An 18,258-nucleotide genomic window follows, 5' to 3' on the forward strand; every position below is an offset into this window, starting at 1 on the left:
ATAGGGGTTGGATTTGGGGTTGTGCAGAGGAGAGGGAACTGCTGGCCCTCTGGGATATTGGAATAAACAGAAACCCAACAGCCAGCCTGGAGGTGGGGCTATGTGGGGACCCTGCACTGCTGGGCCAGGGGCTTGACCCCAAAGTTACCTGTGTATCCTTCTAGGTACAAACCTCAAGGTCCCCCAAGACTTGGCCCCCAGAATCGCCCCCACTTCCTGGCAGAGCAGAGGAAACCAGTGCATGAATATCATAAAGTTATTGAGTTCTTTTTTCTTTTTATTGGCAAAGTAAATATATTTTTATGAAGGACCAAAGAAAATATACATAATTGTAACATATGTACACCAGCTTTATAGATTTTTAAAATTTCAAATTTACACAAATGCTGATGTTATTAAAAGATATTTTATGTAGATGTACCTATGTACAGTTTATTTACATACATTCATAGGATGTGAAATAAACCTGTCAAACAAGCTAGTTCATTTGATATTAATTTCTAGACAAAATAAGGAATGCATTTCTAAATCAGGATTGGGGGCTCTATCTGCTTCTTCTACATGCTATGCAGCCTGTTCTGTTCCTGTCCTCCCAAAAGGTGACCCTGGAGGCTGGTGTCTGGAAACTGGACAAGGGGCTGAGCCACGCTGGGTACAGACAGTCCGGGGCCAGCCTACATCTGTCTGCCTGCCCTGCACATTTAACTGAAGCACATGCACATCAGCCCCCCAGAGAGGGGCTTTTTCACCCCAATCCCACAGCCATCAAGAGGCCAGGTCCTGCACCCCTAACAGCCTCGCCCATACCTTCTGGTAGTCAGGCTGAGTGAAGCATCTTGGACAAAGCCACCTGCACACCACAGTGCAGCCCAGGACTTTTGGCCTACTTCCTTCTTCCCAGTGTGGCTCCCTGTGGGAAGTGATATTTCAAAACTGCACATTTCATCTTCCCAGGCAATAAAGTGCTGGCCCTGGCCCAGGCAGGGAGCCCAGTGGGAGAAGGGCCAGGCCCCCAGACACTGCAGCAGAGGCCTGTGGCAGCGGCGCAGGAAGGCACAAAGGCACAAAGGCACGGAGGCCGGCCTCCAGGTTAGGAGCTGGGTCTCCCCAGGAAAGGCAGCAGGTGGGGGCTCTGGGTTCCTGCCTCCCAGGCTAGCCCCCTTCTTCCCATACCAACCCAGGCTGCTGGGTTGGTAACATTCTCACTTCCCTCTGAAGGAGGCAAATAAATTATTGCTACAAAATATATGGGTGATCTGGGCGATCTGATGGGTTGGGGATGGGGTGGGCCAGTGGCAGCGGTAATAGTTGGTGTGGGTGGCTGGGGGGGGGTGTCAGTTGGCAGCACGTACGGAGCGGCTGCTCCGGGGGAAGCGGTGCACCTTGATGTGCTTGGACAGGTGGTCACTTCGCGCAAACTTCTTCTCACACACGGGACACTGGTAGGGCTTCACGCCAGAGTGCGAACGCCGGTGCCTTGACAGTTCATCTGAGCGGGAGAACCTACAGGGACACAGCAATGAGCGAGGCCAGGCTGGCCCGCCCTGTCCCCCTCACCACCTCCCACACACACCCAGGCCAGCAGTAGATTCCCAGGGCTCCAGCAGCTGGGGTGCTTCAGCTACCCAAGTGCTTCTGAATTCACGGGCGAAAATCCACTGTCCCAAACCCCCTCCCCATGTCCCTGTGGTCCCTCCAGGACAGCAAGAATTGCAAATAAAAGGCTCTACCAGCACAGCAGGCCATTCTCACACATCTGAGCCTGCGAGGGGCTGGTAAATATTGGGACAGGCTTTCAAGCCTACCAGAGACCTGACTTACTCTCCACCCCACCCCAAACACTGCCCCCCTCCAGCGTGCAGTGGGATCACCTTGCCCTACTGAGGCTGTGCCTCATGCTCTCACTTAGACGAGAACTCATGGCTTCTGTGGAGCTCTACACAGGGAAGCCCATCCAAAGGAGAAAGTAAGGCTGGAGAGAAGTGTCTCTTTCTCCAGCCCAGCAGGGAGTTCTTGGCTCCTTACTCTTGCTTCCATTAATATGCCCCACCCCATTCCTGGACCCTGTTTTCCTGAACACAGGGCCCCCAAGATGTCCCCAAACAAAACTGTATCTTTGTGAGGTACTCCCGAGAGTGTAAATGGTTCCCCCGCCACCTCCCTCCCTTGGCCCCAGCCTGCCCAGGAACAAGTGTTCCCACAGCCCACAGGCCACTGAGAAGGAGCAGCTGCTAATGGGAAAGGTAAGAAGCGAGCTGGACCACAGGGCTCATACAGCTACCATTGACTTCGGGGATTTGAGGCTCTCCTCACCCCTCAAAGCCCCACTCCCCACACATACATATCTCCTCTTCTCTGTTCCACCTATAGCGAGCTGTCCTTGTTTCCTCTTGCCACAGGACATTCGCTTATACTGTTCCCTTTACCCAGAATGCTCGTCCTTCCCTTCTTCTCCTTGCTCCCTCCCACCCATCCCTTAGAGCCCAGTTCAGACGTTACTTCTTCATGAAAGTCCTCCGGGACTACCTCATTCTAGGCTCCCACAGCACAGTGCACCTCTCTTCCCTGGCCTCTGCCACAGTTGTTGCAGTTTTAAATTAATTTCCTACTTTTTGATGAATGTCAGGCTGTGCCACCAGACCATCAGCTCCATGAGGAAAGATGAGTCTAACTGGTGCATGATAGGTGCCCAGTTAGTGCATTTGCATGAAAGAGTGGACGCAGCAGGCACCCGCAGGAGGATGGAGAGCTGTCACAGGGACAGTGCCCTCGAGTCCTAGTGCATCCATGCACCCACATGCACACGCGATCCACACACACTCACATGTATACACACATGCCACATGTGTGTGCCTGTCATGGACATGGGCACACTGCAGACAAGTGTGCACACTCACACACTTATACATGTCACCCACTCCAACCTGTACACACATATGTGCACATACACACATCACACACAGGGATGCATGTGTACCTACATGAACACATGCGCACACACAGGAATGCCAGACCCAACAAGCTCCATTCCCGGACCAGGGGCCACACAGCCAGAGGTAGGTTAGGTGATACTCCTGGAGAGGTAGGTTAGCTGTCCCCAACCCAGGTGTGACCCTGTGGGTTCAGACCTCAACCCCATAGCCTGCCAAGGAGCAGGGGAGCCTAGCAGGTTAAGTCCTGGAGAAGGCTCAGGTGGGCAGCAGGAGGGCCTGAGCACAGATGGGGAGCCAGGCCCAGAGGCAGGGAAGATAAACACTTCAGCTTGGCTTGGCTGCCCCAAAGCCCAGGGCCCTGCCCCTAGAGCACAACCAGGTTTCTTCCACCCCCATTCCAGAGCACCAATTGTGGTGAGCAAAGAGCAGTGCTCTCAGCATATGTTCAGATTAAAGGAAGACCAACTGGCCCCTTTGCCAGATGAGGAAACTGATGCTCAGAGTGATGAGGGCTGATCCAGGGTCACAGGCAAGACAGAGCAGCCAAGGCCCTAGCAAAGGTCCTGAAACAGCTCCCTGCTGTATCCTGCCCACCTTGGTGGCCACAAAGGATCTGGCCACATCCACAGAGCCTGGCTGGAAGATATGTGCCACTGGAGCCCTGTGCCAGGGAAGAAGCAGCATCAATGCTCTGGCAGTCAGAGCCTGGACCTGTGCTTCTGGGCCAGGGCCACGTGCCCCAGCTGGAGTTGGACACAGAGCTTCTGAGCAGGTGGGCCTGCCTAAGGCAGGAGCCAGCAGAAAGCTACAGGAAATGCCATCAACAGTGCCAGAGCCTTCATGGACACCACGTACTGGGCACCACGTACTGGGAGTCTGCACCTTTCAGGGAGCCCCATCAGATTGACGATACCACAGTAAGAGCTCAAAGAGGACAAGAGGCTTGCCGGGGTCACATAGCAGTGGAACAGCAGGATCTGCTCAGGTCCGCACCTGACCATGAACCCCGCGTGGTCCTGAGCAAACTTAAGAAACATCCTGGGTCTCAGTTTTCTCATTCATCCAAAGAAAATCTTAGGATTCTTGTCCACCTTCTGGAACTTTCCTCAGAGGCCAAAGGTGGTGACACAGGACCACAGGGTCCCTGTCATCATGGGGGCAACCAAGGGAAAGCCAGGCCTGAGAAGAAGCTGTCCCCACCTACAAGCCCCCTCTCTGCTGCCTCAGGGTCCTGTGATTTGAGGGGTCCCATCCCTGGAAACTGAACCCTCAGAAGATCCCTGCCTCACACCCTCACCCACATTGTCCTAAAGAGCAGCATTGGAGATACCTGGGGGCCACACAGAAGGAGGAGCCAGGTAGCTAAGATGCAGCCTTTGTAGGCTCATACTGACCAGCAGCATGGGCAAGCTGGCAAGCTCTCTGAGGTTGTTTCCTCACCTGAAGCCGGGCGAGTGACAGATCTGCCTCAGAGGACTATAAAAGGTGACAACTGTTTACAGCAGTGCTTGGCACATGGCAGGCATCCAACAATTGTGAACTCTTATTACCAGCAAGGAGCTTAGCACAGGGCCCAGCCTCTGGTGAGGTCCTTGAGGGTGTGGGTGGTTACTGTGATTCGCGTTGCTGAGGTGCAGGACAGGGAAGCACAGAGATCCAGGTGACTCTCCTGAGCAGCCTGTAACATCAGCACCACCACCGGTACACATAGCACCACTGTCAAAGGCACCCCTTCCATCAGCCAGAAAGCCATGATTGAAAAGTCAAGTCTCAAGGATTCCAATGGGTATGGCACCCCCAAGAGTTGTGCAGTGCACACCCTGCCCAACAACACTTGGCAGCTCTGCTGACTGCAGGGATGGGGTCAGAGAATGCCCCACCGCATAGAGGCAGCAGTGACACGGGCCAAGAGAGGCCAGTACCCAGACCACTGGGCTTGAATCCTGTCCCTGCCACCTCCTGACTCTGTGGCCTCAGGACTGCAACTCCCCTTTTTTGGGCCTCCTGGGTCTGCTGGGGATGACAACAGTACCTGCCACACAGGGCTGGTGAAAGTTATTAATATTCCTATGAGCTGTAGCAGGAAGGGATTCTTTCTGGACAGAACTGCTTGGCCATTCTGGAACAGGATGTTCTGCTGAGGGAACAAAGAAGGCCTGTGTCTGAGAGTGAAGCAAGGAAACTTCTAGGAAGGCAGGCAAGCAGCCACTTCCCAGATGGTTAGCTTGGAATAGGGAAGGTCTGGTTTCAGCTCTGACAAGGGTGCCAGAACCATGTCACAAGAGGGAAAGAGCCAGGGAACACAGGGTTCAGGACCAAGAGCAGAAGGAAGCAGGGGTTGGTTACCTGGGCAAGTGACAATGGGGGAGTGGAGTACAGGGAGGGACACTGTTCATCACAAAAAGGTGCACAGGGTGGGGCATAGGACACAGTGTCAGGGCCAGAACTGGCCTGGTAGGAGGAAGAGGGATCTGCTCACCAGGCCGAGCAGGAAGAAGAGAAGCAGACTTGGGAGTGGGGAGCTCCTCACATGGGGAGGCAAGCAAGAGTGCAGGGGTGCCACTCTGAAGACCAGCTGCCGGTGGAAGTCCTCTCAACACTCTAGCAGGCTGCATCCCACTGGAGGCTTGCAGAAGGGACTGGAGAGAGGTCCTCAGTCTGGGGGTGGGAGGTTAGGGGCAGACAGCCTAAGGTGAACTCCTGGTTCTGCCACTTACTAGTTGTGTGACCATGGAGAACTTACTTAAATGCTCTGTTCCTCATTTCCTCCTTTGTAAAGTGGGGACAACATTCTGACACATACCTCATGGACTTGTTTGGAGCATTACATGAGTTACTGTGTTTGGTGCATTCAGAGCAGTGCTTGAGGCACATCAGGAACTACTGTTATCACTGCCACTGTTGCCAGATCTTTTCCCTCACCCATGGTATGACACCTGAAAGAGCTGATGGCCTTGTGGGGGAGAGAGGACACCCAACCATTATAATACCAAGTACACAGGAAGAAAAGAGGAGGGGGAAACCAGCCCATGGCTGCAGGTGGGAGAGGCATGCCTGTCATACTGCGCGCATGCAGGTCAGGGTGGGGCTGAGGCATTGCCTGGGGGTGCACCCAGAGCCATACTCACTAGCTCTGTCTCTGTAGGCTTTCTGGGCCTCCATTTCCCTCTCTGTAAAACACAGATTGGTGCCTATATGTTCCAAAGCTATTATGAGGACTCTGTGAACTAATGCTTGTGATGTGTGCAGAACAAAGCAGAGACCATCATAAGACCAACTACAGCTACCACTGGGGAAAAAGCATTGGAGAAATAGGGCACAGAGAGGGCCAAGGTCCAAGGGGAAGGCTGCCCTGCAAAGGGGAGGTGAAGGTCAGCAAGCAGATTATTCAGGTCTGTGGGCCAGAATGAGAAGTTTGGGTGGAGCTTAAGTGTACCAAAGTAGACATAAAGGTCAGAGTAGCCTTGTGAGGTAAAGAGCTCCTCATGGCAGGAGGCATACAAGCAAGTGTACCTCATGAGAACAATTGAATAGTGCCTAGCACAGTGTAAGTGGTCAATAAACATGATACCTCATCATCACCACGTCTCCTGTCTTGTACAGACCAAGCTGCCACAAAGTGGGGTCTGTCCTCCTGCCCAACTGCTGCAAGGGCTCCTTCTATCCTTGACCCTTCGTTGAAGGTTATGGCCACATTTAAAGGACATGCATGTCTTGTGTGCAACCCCAGGGTGTCAGGCTTTCTGAAAGCCAACTGGGGACTCTCAAATCCTTAGAGAAACAGCCCTCCTGAAAGGTAGGCATGCCAGGCTCCCAGTGCCTCTGCCATGTGTGACCCCACCAAGACCAGACCCCACTCTGGCGGAGCTTGGGAAAGCTGGGGGTGCCCTTTGAAGTGCTAGGAGTGGCTGGAGGCAAGGATGGCTCCAGAGTCTACTCCATGGGGAATTCACCATGCCATTTCAAGTGAATCCTGAGCAAAATGACCAATGTCAAGACTTAAACGGCGTGGCTCAGCGGTTGAGCATCAACCTAGGATCCAGGAGATTGTGGTTCAATTCCTGGTCAGGGCACATGCCCGGGTTGCAGGCTCGATATCCAGTCAGGGCCGTGCAGGAGGCAGCCGATCAATGACTCTCTCTCATCATTAATGTTTCTATCTCTCTCTCCCTCTCCCTTCCTCTTTCTGAAATCAATAAAGATATATTTTTTAAAAAACTTACCCAGTGGCAGAGCTGAATTCCCTCCATAAATCCCATTCTTGTTTGCACACTTCCTGTCATGGGGAACTCACTACCTCATAAGGCCACTGTGTCGGGAGCTGAGACCTCCCTCCCTAAGATGCACTTTGGGCTGAGGGGCCTGTCCGCTTTCTGAGACAGCCTGGAAGAAGTCGGGTCCCCTCCTCCTAGGGAAGTAGGCCAATTGGGCAGCCTTGACCAAGGACCACACCCTTCCTTTCTGTGGTCCCACCCAGCCCTATCCCAAATGGATGGGCCACTTGGCAACAGTCAGTAGCAGCCAGGGGACAGTGCTGAGGAAGACGAGTCCATCATGAGAGTCAGACCAGTGCTCTGCCAAGCAAATGCCCAACCTCTCTCCAGTCCTGCTCCCTACCAACAGGAGACTGCATCCAAGAGGAATCCCTGTAAGTCTGGGGGTGCCTCTGAGATGGGGTACTGCCCACATGAAGGCCAGGCAGAAAACCTTCCCTTCTCAGACTCTGATCTTGAATGAGAGTGACATTATCACTGATGAGAAGGGGACACTGCTGAGCACCCCAGCACCTCTGGCCCTGGTAGGGAGAGGTTGTGAGTAGGCCCTCCACTTTACAGATGAGGAAACTGAGGCTTGGGAAGGGGGACCATCCCAAGGGCACATAGTGAGCTGGAGGCTGACCACGACCCCAGGACTGGGGCTTTCAACCACTGCCACCAGCTGCCCCCCACTCACAGAGTCTCAGTGCCTTTCCCTTCTGCAGTTGAGCACCTGCCTCTAAAGCCCCATGTCTCTGGCCTCCTCCCCACCCCAAGCTCTGACCACCCAACATTACACACATGCCGCCGTATCACGCCTCACAAACTGCTCTGCAAATGTGCCTGTTACCCGAGACCTACTTGGTGGACTGTGGCATGAGTCTCAGAGAGGCATGTGGCACCAGCACTGCCACCCAATGCTGTGGGGCTGAAGTGCAGGCTCTCACAGAAGGCAGCCCTGTGGGTCTGCTGATTGGCACCTTTGGGACATTAGGGGTGGGGGTGCCCGCACTGAGGAAGGGCCCCCATAACCCAAAATGCTGTTTGGGACAAGTCCCTTCCCTGGTCAGCTCTACGCTCCCATGGAAAGGGGCTGCCAGCATCACATCAAACGTTTCAGTCACAGCTCCTGTCCTGGGCCAGCCAGGACTCCAGGAGTGGCACCTCACACCCTGGGACCAACTCTCAGGAGTTCTCAAACAAAAGTCTGGCCATATAAACAAAAGCTGCAAACTGCTCCCTGTGAGCCACACCAACATGGATACACAAGCATAGAAAAGGTGCACAAACACATATGGCCATGCAATACAGAGACACACATGAAAAAAGCAAAATGCATACACAAGCAAGATGCATGTGCACACACAGTTACAGTGACTTGCAAGAACCAATTCTGCACACAGATGAGGCATGCCACATGGCTCTCTCACACATTCACACATGTAGCAACAGCCACAGCAGCAAAGCCCAGGAATGTGCCAGTAGCACAAGCCACCCTCCCAGGCAGGCCAGAGAGTCCAGCAGGGTGGGCATCCTAAACTGGGGAAAGGCCAGCTGTGGCACACTAAGCATCTGAGCTCCTGGCTGAGCTCCTGGCCAGCTGCCTGCTTTTCAGGAAAAGGTGGACATGCCTCCCAAAGGTGAGCCAGCACCTGGGGCCCAGGGGAGGGAGTCCATCCAGCAAGGCTGCCTGAGGGCTGGGTAACTCTGAAAGAGCCCTGTCCTTTGAGAGTTGGTTTCCCCCACTGTGCCAGGCAAAGTAGAGCCTGGAAGTAGTCTTCTACCTTTGGGTAAGCACACCCAGCTGGGTCCTCCCTTGTGGTTGGCCTTTGTGGCTTCTCTAACACACCTCTAGGTCTCCTAGGGGAACAAGGGCCTGGCCCAGCCCATGTGCCCAGGGACTTCTGTAAGAGAAGTTGGTCCCTTTGGATGAGAAACAGCATTTTCAGGACGTGGGCGCTCTGATACAACCCGTTAGGTTCAAGTCCCATTTACGAAGCTGTGTGACCTTGGGCAAGTTACTTAGCCAGTCTGAGCCTCAGTTTGCTCAGCAGTGAGATGGGAGTAAGGGTGATACTTACCCTTTGGGGTGCTGTGAGGCAGAGGGAGCAGTGCACATACAGTTGAAGCCCCATCTGGCACAGCCCATGCCCCATCATTCTCAACTGTCTTTGATATGACTATGAGAGTCTTTCTGCCCTGGCTCAGCCCCTCACTCTCAGCACAAGTTCCAGCAAGCCTTATCAGACCAGTTGTTTTCTGACTATAGTGGTCAGGAGGGACAAGGAAACCTCTGAGCAGCTGTGCTAGCTCTGGTGCTGCCCCCTGCCCACCCTCTCCCCTTTCTAATCAGTCTTATCTAATGGTAAAGAAATCAGCCTTGGCTGCACACCCAGAAGAACAGAACAGAGATAAGGGGCAATGCTCACCATCCAGCCTGTCACCCATCATACTGACCTCCAGCCACAGCCTGGCCAGGTGCAGGCAAAGGGCTTCTCGCCTGTGTGCCGTCGCAGGTGGGCCTTGAGGTGGCTGCTTTTGGTGTACATCTTGCTGCAGCCGGGGAAAGTACATTTGTGCATTTTGATGAGTTCCGCTGCAGGGTTCTTGGGGAACTTCTGGCCCATGAGGAGGCCGGTGGGGCCAGGCCCCAGGGGTCCTGACCCAATGGGCTTGGCAGCAATGGGCACAGGGGCAATGCGCACGAACTTGGAGGGCACATTCAAGTTCGAGGAGGGCACCACCTGGGGCAGGAGTGCAAAGGTCTGCCCCTGGATGTTGACCAAGAGCTGGGCTACTTTGACACTCTCCGGAGCCTGCCCAGGGGAGGAGGGCTCTGTGCCTGATTCCTGCTTCACCTGCACAGGCTGAATCTGCAGCAGCAAGGGAATAGGGCCATCAGGTGCAGGCCCCCCGCCTGGGCCCTGAGTGTCACCCGCACTGGCACCACCTGGTTGGGGAGCACAGCGTTCTCTCCCACCAGACCCAGGATGGAGGTGGCTCCTGTGTGGCCCAGCTGAGAGCTGACTACAGGCCTCCAAGTCCTTGTTGTTGCTCTCTGGAGCCTCCTTGACTCCCAGCTCCATGTTCTCCTCCAGAAACTCTTCAATCTCCTCCAGGGTGGGCTGGAAGGGCCTTGGAACATCATCAGGATCACCCACAGGAAACTCCGGGAAGCAGAAATGCTCCCCCTTCACAGGTGCCGGTGCCCTCCGCCAGGCCTCCCATGTCATAGGACCACTGCTGGCCCCGATGCTGCCGCTGCCACCACTGCCCAGCGTAGCCTGGGATAGCAGGAAGTCCAAGATGTTGTCCTGGCCCTCAGCACCCGAGCCACTGCTATAGCAGGAGCAGAGGGCTTGTGAGTCTGGGCTGGCACAGGAGCAGAGGCTGGAGGCGTCACTGTCATCTTCCGAGAGGGGCGAGGGCAGCATGTGGTACGCCCGCCCACCTACCAGCCTGTCTCCCAGATATCCAACCCGGCACTTCGGCGACGAGAAGTTCTCGTCAACTGGAAGCAAGTGGTCCACCATGCTGGCCTGGCCGTGCCACTGCTGGCTGTGGAGAAAAACAACAGAGGGCAGATCAGGACAACAGAACACTCACCGGCCACCTCATGGGCTTGTGCCCCCCTCCCCCCACCACGACCTGCCCAGAGTCTCCCATTGCCAAATGCCTGGATCTTGCTTCCATCCATACCCCAGGACAACTCTCTGCAAGAGTGTTTTCTGAAATTGCACCACCTGTTTGCAAGAGTGCTCTCCCAAGCCCATTGCACAACCTGGGGCACTTTTGCTTTCAAACAGATTTTCCGGAACAATTCTGGGAAAGGACACATATGCGTCTGTGAATGATTGAGTGTGAGTGTGAGCAAGAAAGCGGGTATGTAAGGAGGCTCTCTGCACCTCAAAACAGCCAAGGTCAGGAACCCCATCCAGTTATTCAGAGTTGCTGCATTTCTGAGGACACCTGACCTCATCTTCATTCCTGTTGACTCACTGGAGTGGGGAACAACGGTCATTTGCTCTTTGACCTTTGTGTTGTTGGGGCTTTGGTAGGGTTGCCAGGTTGAGCAAATAAAAATACAGGCTGCCCAGTTAAATTTCAGATTTTAAAAAATGAACAACTTTTAATTTTTAATGTAAGTATGTCCCAAATATTAGATGGGACTTGCTTATATCAAAAAAATTACTATATCTGAAATTCAAATTTAACTGGACAGTCAATCTTTTAATTAGGCAAGTCTAGCTTGCCGCAAAAAATTAAAGACCCATTACACCTGCCTTTCCACATCTGAAGCAGGCAGCTCATCCACCCTCCAGCTCTCAAACCCCTTTGAGCTTGGCTGCCTCCTCTGTGAAAGGAGAGAGAAGGAACAGGCCTGAAAAAACAGACGTTTTAGTGAGGTTCTACCACCAGGAGGACAAATCTCTGCCCACTGGGAGAACTCACAGGAGCAGAGGTGGACCCAGAGTGCTGGGACAGATCTTACCTCATGTGACTTCACAACCGCCTAGTTGGGCCTGTAGAGAAGACCCCCTTGGCCTGCACCCATGGAGCACTCACAACCTCGGGAAGACCCAGCCAACTCCTGTCTCCCAACTAGACCATGTTCTCCATGACAGCTGGCTTGGCTGTAGGGTGTCCTCTGCATCCCCAGTTCCCAGTGTGGCAGCTGGTGCCCAAGAAGAGCTCAGAGAATGTCATCAGAGAGTAGTGGGGAAAGCTGCGTCCTCTGAAGGCCATGCTAGGTCTGGTGTCCAAGACGAGTCAACAGTGTCAGGCTGTGATGGAGTCACCTCTGTGGACCTTTGTCCCCACCCAGTGACCATGAGTGGATGTTTGTTGAGGTTGGGGATATTCTGCACCTGAAGCCAGAGATTCTCTCCTGCCTGGCATCACTTCTGCACCCACCCCCATGCTGTCTCCAGGAACACAACTGGTCCTGGCACCCAGCACCACTCAACAGTCAAGATGCCCAGCCCCAGGCAGAGAGCTCCCAGTTGTGGCCTTGGGCAAGTCCTGGCTTTCCCCAAATCTCAGTTTCCCCATCTGTTCTATGTCCCCAATGACCTCAAGACTTTTGATCTCAGATCCATACTGATCTGGGAAGCTTAAGAGCTCAACAAGACAAGGTAGATGCCCTTGGCGAGTCTGTACTCCTGGGCAGTTTTGCCAGGACATTTGGCTTCTGGTTGAAATACTCAGTTAAGGACTTAAAATTGGGCATTTTAAAATATACACTATTCTCACCAAATCAGGTGCTAAGAAGGAATAAAAGTGCCAGATAATGTAAAGGGTAACCAGGCTGGGCAGAAACTCACACTTAGCCCTACGCCTCCCTCACCTGTCACCCACCCTTTGAGCAGGGGGCTATGCTCAACCTCTGCAACATATCAGCTGGGTGAATGATCTTGGGCAGGTGGCACAATGTCTCTGTGTCTGTCTTGGTCTATTGGGTGGGGATGCTGCCAACAGTGCCTAGTTCCTAGGTTCTTTTAAGAGTCCAAAGCTAACATATGCTGAGCACTTACTATAGGGCTGACATGCATTCAGGGATGGTCAGTACCAGCCATTAGGATTAGCCTCCAAATGGGAGAACATACGGTCTTTCTGCCCCTCTGCTGTGATGTTGAATCCAGGGAACTCCAGCCTTCCTGGAACCTGGGACGAGGCCATTTGCTGGTGGGAAGCAGCAAATTAGACCATGTTTCTGCCCACTAAACTCTCCCCTAAAATGTGACCACCAACTGAATATTCCATAATATCGAGGAATTACTCTTGATATTTTTAAGTGTGATGATGGTACTGTGGGTGGTACATTCTTTTTAAAGGAGGCCTTCCTCTTCCACATATAAACTGAGATAGTCACAGATAAAATTATATAAAAAGAGTGAGGGAAAAAAGTAAGTACAGTAGGGTAGGGTGGGAGGAAACCTCCAATAGTTTCCCAAGGAGATGTGACCCAGCCTCCTTTCAGCACACAGCACCTGGGCTCTGCTCATCTCTCACATGTCTCACTCACCTCCACCTGTTCCATTCCACACTAGCTGTGTACCAAGCTCACCAGCATCATGGGCCTCTGGTTACTACCCTGGCTGCCCCCTCTCTGGGGATCCCTCTTCCCCCAGCACTCGAAGTAGGAGTAACATTTCAATCTCAGCTCAGAAGTCACTTCTGGTAGGGGCCTCCCCTGACCATTCTCTATTACATCATCCCACCTTATATTCTTCCTAGCAGTTGCCAAGGCCAGAAACTATCTTAGTTATGTGTTTGTGTACTTTATTTTCTCTCTACCTCCCCACCAGAATATAAGCTGTTCTGACTGTCCCGTCCACGTCTATATTCCAGAGTCTAAAACAGGACCTGGCAAACTTTGCTGATGGAGTGAAAGGCTGCTGTTGTGGAGAGCCAAAAAGGAAGGGGAGGGTGGGGTCTGGGGGTAGAACAGACCTGCTGTAGAATGGCAAGGGTTGAGCAGCAGTGTAATAATGCAGGGCTGAGTGGCCTGGGCTTGATGCTGAGGCACTCAGAGCCTAGAAGGGGCTCTGGAACTGCCCGAGGCGATGGCGTTACAGAGAGGGCAGCCAGGGCTGAGTCGGCTCAGGCCCCTAAAACACAGCAGCACGTGGCACGGCCAGGGGCACAGGCTTCGCGCAGGGGGAGGGGACACACTGTTCCCGGCACCATCCCCAGCAGTCCACAGGACTCCGCCCCCTCCCCCCCCCCCCACTCCCTTCGGCCGCCAGGCCTGCTGTTTATCCTCCCGGGGACACAGCGGCAGCAAGAACAACATGTAATTGATAACAAGCCCAGAGCCGGCCAAGGGCTTGCCATTGGGTCAGCGTGCAAATCAAGAGGGTGGTGGACGGGGGCCACCCTTCAAAATAAGAGTCTCTGCTACCCGCTCAGTCGGCAGGCCCAAAAGTCGCTGAGCCCCGGTCATCCTCGCACCTGTAGGGTGGCCTGGGCGCCCGGGGAGCCCCACGAGTCACCCGGTCCTTAGAGGGGGGAGATGATTTTAGGGATTCAGACATTTGGTAATTTTTCACACACACACCCGAGATTGGGCGAGAAAACAGCCCCTTTTTGCCTGCGGGGGGGGGGGGCAGGTCGGGGAGGGGTTCCGTAGGGAACACCACAGTCGGGAGCGAAGAGGGAACCCGACGGCCAGGGAGGGGGGGGATGGCCTCTTCCCTGCCGCAGCCACCGCCAGTCCTCGGCCATCACTCTGCTGATGTTCAGGCCCACAGGCCAGGAGGCTCTGAGCCGGGAGTCCGAGTAAGAAACGTGTGAGCGGTGCGAGTGTACTACAGGGTGTGAGTTCCTGTCGTGTGACTGTGCGTGTGCGGACGTGGTACGCGGCGGCCGGTGTGGCTGTACGGGAGTGTGTCCGCGACGTACTCGCGCGTGGAGCCAGCGTCGGTGCCCGCGCGCGCGCGCGCGTGTGTGTGTGTGCGCGCGTGTGTGTGAACGTGCGTGGGAAAGGAGGGGGTGGGGATCCCGCTCGGACCCCTCGGTAGAGCTCCGAGTGCTGCCCGCCGAGCACCAAGCCCTCAGCCCGCTCCCCTCCCCGGCGGGCCGAGTGCGCTGACCGACAGTAACCCCTCCACCACAGGCCCCTCCGTCCCCCGCCTCCCCGGCCCAGCAGGCCGGTCCGGCCGCCTACCCGCTCCCCTCGCCAGGCCCCGCCGGGTGCCCGCCATATGGAAGGGCAGGCCTGCAAGGCGCGCCGGGACGCCGAGGCGGAGGGTCGGGCCTCCGCCGGGAAAGTGCCAGTGGGCAACTGGGGTTCACTCTCCCACCGGCTTGTCCCACCCTCAAGGCCCGCGCGGGGGGTCTGCCCGTTCCTCCGACATTTCCTCGGACGCTCCCGCGGAGCCTGGGACAAGGGCGCGGGCGCCCGGCCACTCGCCCAGAAGCGGTCCAGGACCCGCCCCACCCCCCGCGTCCCGGTCAGCCCCCGGAGCGCCCGGGGCCGCGTCCACGCGGCCGCCCGGCCTCGCCGCGCCTCTCCCACCTGAACTTGGCTCACGCCCGGCCGGCGGCCAGGCCCCGGCGGTCCTGAGGCCCAGCGGGCTGGGCTGAGGGCAGCGGGCAGGCTCCCGGTCCGGCGGCGGCCGCGGGCCGAGCCGCCGCTCTGGCTCTGGCTCACTCGCCCGCTGGCCCCCGAGTCCCTGCGGCGGAGCACTGGCCCGCCGCCGCTCGCTGGGCGCTCACTCCCCGCGGCTCACGTGACGCCGCGGGCGCTGCGAAGGCTCGCAGGAGGCTCGGCCTCGGGCGCGCGCCTCATTGGTCCGCGCGGCGCGTCACGCGCCCCGCCCAGGCCCCGCCTCCGGCCCGAGCCCGGGCGGCAGGGGGCTCGGCGCCGCCCGCGCGCTTCTCATTTCCAGCCGGCGGCCCGGCCTGGCGCTCGGCTCCCTGCCACATCCCCGCTCCCCACCCCTAGCCGTGACTCGCAGTGTCCGCGGGGGTCGGCTTCTAAAGCGCGGTTCCCAGGGGAGAAGGTGAGACAGGCCTCGGGACCTGAGAAACCCTGAGATAGCCCGAGAGTGCGGTACGCGCAGGGGTGGGCGCCGGGGGCGGGGGGGGGACCAGGGGGCCAGCCCCGTCCAGGACACCCCCCTCCCACCTGCAGCCCTGTCCGGGCCGCCGTGTCTCCCCGTGGAGCGCGGGATAAAGTAGGGCACTTGCTGGGGAACGTGTTGTTGGAGAAATACGGTAAGGCCTTTCCGCGGGGGAGCTGCAGTTACCCCGGCGCTCGCCCTGCTGCCCCCCAGCAGCCCGAGGAGCTTGAGGAGGTCTGCTGAGCCCCGCCTCAAATCAGTGCGTCCTCCTCGGGGGCACCCTCCCGAAGACCGCGCAGGGCTCGCAGTCCTCCGTGGCCCGCAGCAATCCCGGGACGCTTTCGCATTCCATCCAGAGACGGGAAGAGGGGGGCTCAGGGTGCCTCGCCCAAGAGAAACCCGTGAGCCCAGGGTGCCAGGCACCCTGCTGCTAAGCCCTTGACCGCCACACAGCTGTTGGATCCTCAGCCAAGCGTTTTACAGGCGAAGAAACGGACTCTGAAGGGCCCTCCCCTGGTCACGCAGCTGGTAAGGAGAGAAGAGAGGGTGAGGCAGGGGGGGCATCTTCCAGACACCCGGACACATGGCAGAGGGCGCACATCCTTTCTGCTCCTGGCGGGGAGGTGGAGCGCCTTTCCCCTGCTCCCCTTGGAGGACGCTGCTAACGCTGGAACTCAGAAACTCACCGCTAGGACTCTGGAATGCTGCGGGTCTCAGCCCCGAAGTCACGCTCATCCTGGCCCCCTGGATCCTGGGGCCCTCCCTGCGCATCTTGTCAGTGCCAGGGAGGCAGCCCCTGCTGGCACCGGGAGCCAAAGCCAGGCTTGGCCCAGGTTTAGAGGAGGCCCATGTTGAGGATGAGGGTGGTGATGAGGTGCCCTGGACAGCAGTGGCAGAGCAAGTGGAATTCACCAGTTTTTACACAAGAAGAGGCAGAGATCTGGAGGGTTCAGTGACACATTGTCTTGTCTCTGTGAAGGTGGGAACCCAGCACAGCCATAGCATTGCTCCATCTGCCCTGCGTGCTATCCATCCTCCACTCCCCGCAACTCCAGCCCAGTGTTCCCCATCTGAGTGAAAACCACACCAAAATGTCAGAAGAAGCTTGGAAACAAAGACACATCCCTAGCAGCTTTGACACACAAGGAAGCTTCGGCACACGGCTGGTCAGAAACTGGGGATCAGAGAAAAGAGAATACTGAATGATCTCACTTATATGTGGAATCTAAAACAACAACAACAAACAAACAAACTCATAGAAAAAGAGACCACATTGGTGGCTACCAGAAGCGGGGGATGGGTGGAGGGGCATTCGAGGAAATTGGTCAAAAGCTACAAACTTCCAGTTATTAGATACACAAGTACTAGTATGGGTAAAGCTAACACTGCTGTGTGATTTATGGGAGTGTTGTTAAATTCTAAGAGTTTTTACCACAAGGAAAAAAAATTTTTTGGCTTTTTATTGTATCTGTATGAGATGATGGATGCTGACTGAAGTTATTGTGGCAATCATTTCATAATATACATAAGTCAAACCATTATATTATATACCTTAAACTTATACAGTGATGTATATCAATTATATCTTAATAAAACTGGGGGAGGGGACTGAAGAACAGCCAAGGTACTCGTGTTACAACCTGAGTCAGATCATGACCCTTCTTGACTCAGAGCATTTCAGTGGCTCCCACCTCACCACAGCCTGCAGTGCCCTACGGGATCTGCCCCCGCCCCCATTACATCTCTGACCTCACCCTCTGCTCCTCTCCCTCTTTGCTCACATCACTTCAGTCACACGGCCACTTTGTGGTTCCTCAAACATACCAGGCACAATCCCACCTGAGGGTCTTTGCACTTGTTCCTCCTGTTTGTATAATCTCTTCCCCACAAATTACATGGCTCCATCACCTCCTTTGGGGGGGTTATGAAATCTTCAGGGTTTTATTAAATGTTAAATTAGCTGTTAAAATTTATGACAGAGACCTTAACATGGACAGAAATCAGGAGGCGCTGTGGGAAGAGCTCTCACACCTGTGTCATCATGACAGATCTACAAGAAGAACTCTATGTTTACAACAGAGCTCTATGGTTGTAACCGCCCCTCCCCTAGACTCCCTCTTCCCCTCTATAAAGTACTTCCTCCATCTTTGTACATGTGGCGCATCATGTCTACGTGTACCAGATTGCAATCTTTCTTTTTCCTGAATAAGTCCTTTCAATGACAGAGTACCTAGTCAACTTCTGTTTCATGGTCAACCTTTTGGGGGCCCATAGGGATTATGGAAAACTACCCCCGACGGCTTCAGAGCAGGTGAACAACCAGGAGCTGGTGCCCAACAGAGTCCCTTGGGCTCACTGCTCTCTGGCTCGGAGGCTTAGGCTCGGTCTTCTGGAACCCAGCTTCTGATTTTGTGTTCTGAAGCAGTCTGGACTTTATTCAGAAACTCTTTAGAGGGTTGTTGTTGTTGTTGTTAAAGGGCCTTGCTTGCTTGTTTGCTCATT

At 55.3% G+C, this 18,258-nt stretch overlaps 1 protein-coding gene across 1 annotated transcript; it reads right to left on the reverse strand.

The window, feature by feature from the left end:
- Positions 1 to 971: 971 nt before the first annotated feature.
- On the reverse strand, positions 972 to 15,285 carry KLF15 (KLF transcription factor 15). The gene is made up of 3 exons (XM_087818676.1): positions 15,210 to 15,285; positions 9,647 to 10,747; positions 972 to 1,503 (listed from the first exon to the last, which is right to left on the reverse strand). The coding sequence occupies exons 2-3, from the start codon at positions 10,720 to 10,722 to the stop codon at positions 1,335 to 1,337; spliced, it is 1,245 nt and encodes a 414-aa protein (XP_087674802.1). The 5' UTR covers positions 10,723 to 10,747; positions 15,210 to 15,285; the 3' UTR covers positions 972 to 1,334.
- Between the last annotated feature and the right edge of the window lie 2,973 nt (positions 15,286 to 18,258).

The sequence above is a fragment of the Miniopterus natalensis genome, chromosome 7 (assembly GCF_054644295.1).
Source record: "Miniopterus natalensis isolate mMinNat1 chromosome 7, mMinNat1.hap1, whole genome shotgun sequence".
NCBI classification, from domain to species: Eukaryota; Metazoa; Chordata; class Mammalia; order Chiroptera; family Miniopteridae; genus Miniopterus; species Miniopterus natalensis.